At 36.1% G+C, this 4,800-nt stretch overlaps 1 protein-coding gene across 1 annotated transcript; it reads right to left on the minus strand.

Moving 5' to 3' along the window:
* Positions 1 to 694: 694 nt before the first annotated feature.
* LOC112695755 (dnaJ protein ERDJ3B) lies at positions 695 to 4,548 on the minus strand. The gene is made up of 10 exons (XM_025748217.3): positions 4,060 to 4,548; positions 3,819 to 3,967; positions 3,594 to 3,726; positions 3,184 to 3,295; positions 2,515 to 2,631; positions 2,158 to 2,244; positions 1,717 to 1,776; positions 1,546 to 1,623; positions 1,271 to 1,342; positions 695 to 1,184 (listed from the first exon to the last, which is right to left on the minus strand). The coding sequence occupies exons 1-10, from the start codon at positions 4,131 to 4,133 to the stop codon at positions 1,026 to 1,028; spliced, it is 1,041 nt and encodes a 346-aa protein (XP_025604002.1). The 5' UTR covers positions 4,134 to 4,548; the 3' UTR covers positions 695 to 1,025.
* Between the last annotated feature and the right edge of the window lie 252 nt (positions 4,549 to 4,800).

The following is a 4,800-nucleotide window of genomic DNA, read 5'->3' on the forward strand; positions in this document are numbered from 1 at the left end:
AAATAATAGATATTAAGTTAAATAAGATAACTGAGGAATTGATTTAAGACCGCGGTCAACAGCCATTGACTGTACACATAATCGATTGAATGTTTCAGCAGTTGGCTTGGTTTATATTTGAATATTTGAGAAATATTTTATATATAAGAACTATTTAAGGAGTAATGAATAAAAGAATCGTCCATCTGTCCCAATGAAAAATATAGTATCTACATGTTTTCACCCTAAGCTAAGCTAATCAAACTATATGCTTCCAAGAGTAGCAAGCGTGCAGGGAGCAAAACCACCACAAGGAAATTCATATGTTGTGTTGCACCAAAACTATGAAAAAATTTTCAAGGACTCTCTCCCTACTTGTATGATGCCATATACTTGAGGCAGATCTTTAAGCATAGCTAGAGACAATGTAGAATATAGATTTTAAGTATGAAAGATTTTAAGTATGAAGACAAGTCATGATCCCTCTGAACCCTACATGTGACAACATTAGTAGGCTAAGGATTTGGTAGCCTTCTATAACCTCACCAAATTGAATTATAAAATATACCCAGACATACTTTTCATTATTATAAAATATACCCACACCCTACAGTCTAGTGTATTATCTTTTAATATTCAATTGGAGTTTTATAACTAGAGTTTATAAGAAAAAGAAAAAAAAAAATATACACGTGGAGTTCTTGACCAAATCACGTTTTTAAAACTTTATCAAATTTCAATGGAATGTATTAACCACGCATGGCGAATGTATGCTGCTTTTAAGCTAATGTTATATTTTCCTCGTATCTTGACAAAAAGAAAGTACCACAATGATTAGACATTAGTATCCAGAGGAAGGCAAGGATTACAGAATGACCATCATCATGAAAGAAGAGAACGAAAAGAAGGGGAATCTATTTTACGTGAACTAACAAAAAAAGGAGGAAGGGCAGGAATGCCATAAGAATGCTTATGAACTACTACGACCAAATCATGGTACATTGAAGGTCATAATGGGCGAAAAAAAACCGTATCTTACACGTATTCTAACCAAGAATTGCTTGTATCTGTTTTTTTTGTTCCTCCGTTAGTGATGTGGGGAATAGAACCTCAAAAGTGACGTAAAGATCTCCTTTCTTCGTGCTCATATGCAATGGCATACCCTCCCCTTTGAACTTCTTCACTTGCTTTGGCTTTGTAATTGCCTGAGGAATCAAAAGAACGCTGTCAGATGTGTTTGCCTTTATATATAAAGAAACAACAATTGACGGGAAGAGTATATTTGAAGCACCTTTGTGCTTATGTCCACCAGATGCTCATCTAGATGTTTGATGGTCTTCTCGAATCCAACAAGGGCTTGAACCTGAAGAACATTTAGATTTAATAAACTTTACACCCCCCAGAATTTTGTTGACGTAAATGTCAGAATTCAGAAGTGAATTGTTTGTGAAATAAACAATGTCTAGATTCAACTCACCCATAATAGATTAATAGTTACTACCTAAAGGCCCAAAAACGCAACTATTAATAATTGAATAATATTGCATCCACAAGAGTGATACTTACCAGGGTTATAGTGACAGTGGTGTGCAAATCATTGCCTTCCCTTCTGAAGACATCATGGGGTGCAGTTCGGATACGGAACTGCTCAGAATACCACTGAAGTTGTCAGCACACTCCACAAATAATAATACAGCACACAATTGCTAATTTACACAAAAAGACTAAGTTACTAACCCTTAAATCTCCAGATTCTCCGTCTATGATAGGCTCACCATCCTCATAGAATAGTACCTCCTGTGAAAGGATAATCATGATTCATATACATCACTTGCAGCATAACACTTAAAACGGGTATTTTTGGTATCAATGCTTGGCAGACACTAGTAGACAACAATTCATTTTCACCACAGTTTCATACAACAAAAGTAATTAGTAATGACTAGAAGTTATTGTCAGTTTAAGCAAAATGAAACAAAGAATTATGAAATTCTATGCAAGCTATAGTGTTGAATTTGAACCAACTCCACAGAACTACAATTCGGAATTTTGAAACAGAACCTTATTGTCTTTAGAATGTAGATGTACACAAGATTAAGTAGAGATCATATGGAAGTGGGTAATAAGACATACATCACATTATCCATGTTTAAATACTATATAAATTTAGCACTTTACCTGCCCATCTTGCATGCCTTTCTCTATATCAACGGTGATAAAATAGCCCTCCCTTACATATTTGACATTAGGACACTGCTCACAGACCTGTACAGGCAAATTCAGAAATAGAACTTCAAATATGAAAACCCAGGAATAATATAAACCAACAGAACACCTTCCACCCTCCAAAAAAATAAAACATTCCAGGCATGAAACTAAGTAAACATTTCACAGTCATGCATATAAATTTCATGATGCAAGAAATATGATTTTATGAAATACAAATATAAATTATGCATCATCCAAAAGGATAAGAGCTAAGAGGGGAGGAAAAAAAACAAAAAACTGCATCAACAATCTCATAGGTGCTTTTACCTGCTCCGTCATCTGCTGAAACATCCCAGGCCCAATTTGCTTGTGATAAACCTCATTTCTACAGTTGCAGCGCCTTTTTCCTGGTGCTGGCTTTAACACATTTTTCTCTCTCCAAACCTGATAGTTTGAATACAATGGTCACAAACTGCTAATGAATCATCAGGGGCCTCATAAATTCTACACTTGAAGTAAAAAAAAAAACGATGATTAAATCAGTTAAGGACAAAATTGTTTATAAATTGGTGATTACGGTAATGATCTACAACTACACCTGTCTAGTGGCTAAGATGTTTCCCCAAGCAATGAGTTTATAATCACAGCATCTGAGATACAACAAAAAGAGAAATACAAAATAACATCCAGCAAAAGCCAAAGTTCTAGCCTCATAGGTATATGGAATCTGTGTATTAGATGCCCAAAGCCAAGCTTCAGCATTATATACACATAAGTTCTGCTTTGCAGTCCCTAGAGCAGTTCTTCTCAGTTGCTATTAAATTTATTTCTGAATTTTAGTTGGCAGATGTGGTTAAGTAAAGGTGTAATTTTCTGTCACCAATAATCATATAAAGACCAGTTTGACAATGAAATTGAATTCATTTGGATCAATATCCTTGGTATGAAAGATTGCTTAAGTTCACAAATTGCATGACAAAAGCACTGTAACCTGACCTTCAAGGAACCTCCCATGTATAAATCTTCAAGGCTTGCATCCAATTCAACAATCACATCATCACCTTTCACAATCTTCTCTTCCTCCTCCATCGAACCACCACCAAAGAAACTGAAATAAATATTCTCAGTGTCATCCATAAATCTTCCACATGTTAAACCATAAGCACACACCTAAGATATAGCACCATTTTGAATCAACGGCCACAACTAATAATTAAAATGAGATTTCCAAATCAGGCATTAGGAAGCCTATGATCTAAGTAACAGCATAAATGTTGTGTTCAGAATGCATTACTATGACTTCATAGAACATGCTTTAGTCCTTGTACTAAATTGGTTATGCACCAAGTCATACAATCATTTCAAGAATAGAATGGCTCAAAGGTTGAAGTAAGGGGTGGACTTACGAGCTAAAAATGTCTTGGATGTTCATTCCCATTCCACCACCTCTGCCACCATTGGCAGCATGCTGCTTCAAACCCTCCTCACCATATCTGTCATAAATGTTTCTCTTCTCACTATCCGACAACACTTCATATGCTGATAACATCAACAAAAGCCAACTCAACACAGGTAAATAGTAATATGCCATATCATTAATAACAAACAAAGGTAGATATGAATGTGAATACCATTGCTAATTTCAGCAAACTTCTTATTAGCTTCTTCATTGCCCTGGTTCTTATCAGGGTGGTACTTCAATGCAAGCTTCCTATACGCCCTCTTTATCTGCTCCTCCGAAGCACCCTTGGAAACTTGAAGTATATCGTAGTAGCTCTTTCTGCAACACAAACCAATGCTATCTTGTTGGTAACTCATCATCTTCAGCAGAGAAAACAAGTTAAAAAAACAAAAGGAAGGAAGTAACAATACCCGGCGATAGCATTGAGAGAATAGCAGAGAGCGCATAGAAGAATGAAAAGGAGCTTCGTTCTTCGATGCGCCATGAAGAATTGCGAGAGAGTTTGATCCCTCGGCAACGCCAATTTAGGGCTCTGATATGCTCACTCGGATCGGAAGCGCAAGCTGAAACCAAAGCTAGGGATTGTGATTTGGAATGAGAGCTCAAACGAAGGGTTTTGGTTACTGAGAAGTGAGAATTTGTTGGCTGCTTCTTCTTCTTCTTCTTCTTCTTCTTTACAGTGGTGGAAGCTGAAACCTGAAAGCGATTCCGCCAAGACTTGACCGGTGGAGTCATGACCACGCTTTGCAACGTGTTCATTTTCGAAACTGGCCAATCATAATCGTTTCTTACTTGTTCCAACCAATCCTCGCTCTACACGTCGGATTTTCGCGACGTTCTTCTCTCTCACTACCCTCCCAAGTCCCACCTCCTTTTTTCAAAGGAAAACACCAAAGTACCATTTTGCCCTTTTCTTTTCTTTCATATTAAAATATTTTTATTCTTATATTCATTCATAACGATAATAAATTTAACATCATGACACATTCACTTGGATGAAATTATTCATTTCATCTTCTCTCTTAGTTTTTTTTTTTGGTGATGTAATGGGAGGTAATTCAATAGAGTGTTAGTTGTGAACTACTCTGTTTTGGTAATTTGGGAAGCGTATCTTTGATTAAAATAATTAATTAAAAAAAATCATAACACTT

This window comes from Arachis hypogaea, chromosome 6, assembly GCF_003086295.3.
Source record: "Arachis hypogaea cultivar Tifrunner chromosome 6, arahy.Tifrunner.gnm2.J5K5, whole genome shotgun sequence".
NCBI lineage: Eukaryota > Viridiplantae > Streptophyta > Magnoliopsida > Fabales > Fabaceae > Arachis > Arachis hypogaea.

Coding starts and splice junctions, on each gene's coding strand:
- LOC112695755 (XM_025748217.3), bottom strand. CDS start 4,133: ATGGCGCATCGAAGAACGAAGCTCCTTTTCATTCTTCTATGCGCTCTC. Junction 3,968..4,059: donor TCTCTCAATGCTATCGCCGG/GTATTGTTACTT, acceptor TTTGTGTTGCAG/AAAGAGCTACTACGATATAC. Junction 1,624..1,716: donor GAGAATCTGGAGATTTAAGG/GTTAGTAACTTA, acceptor TATTCTGAGCAG/TTCCGTATCCGAACTGCACC.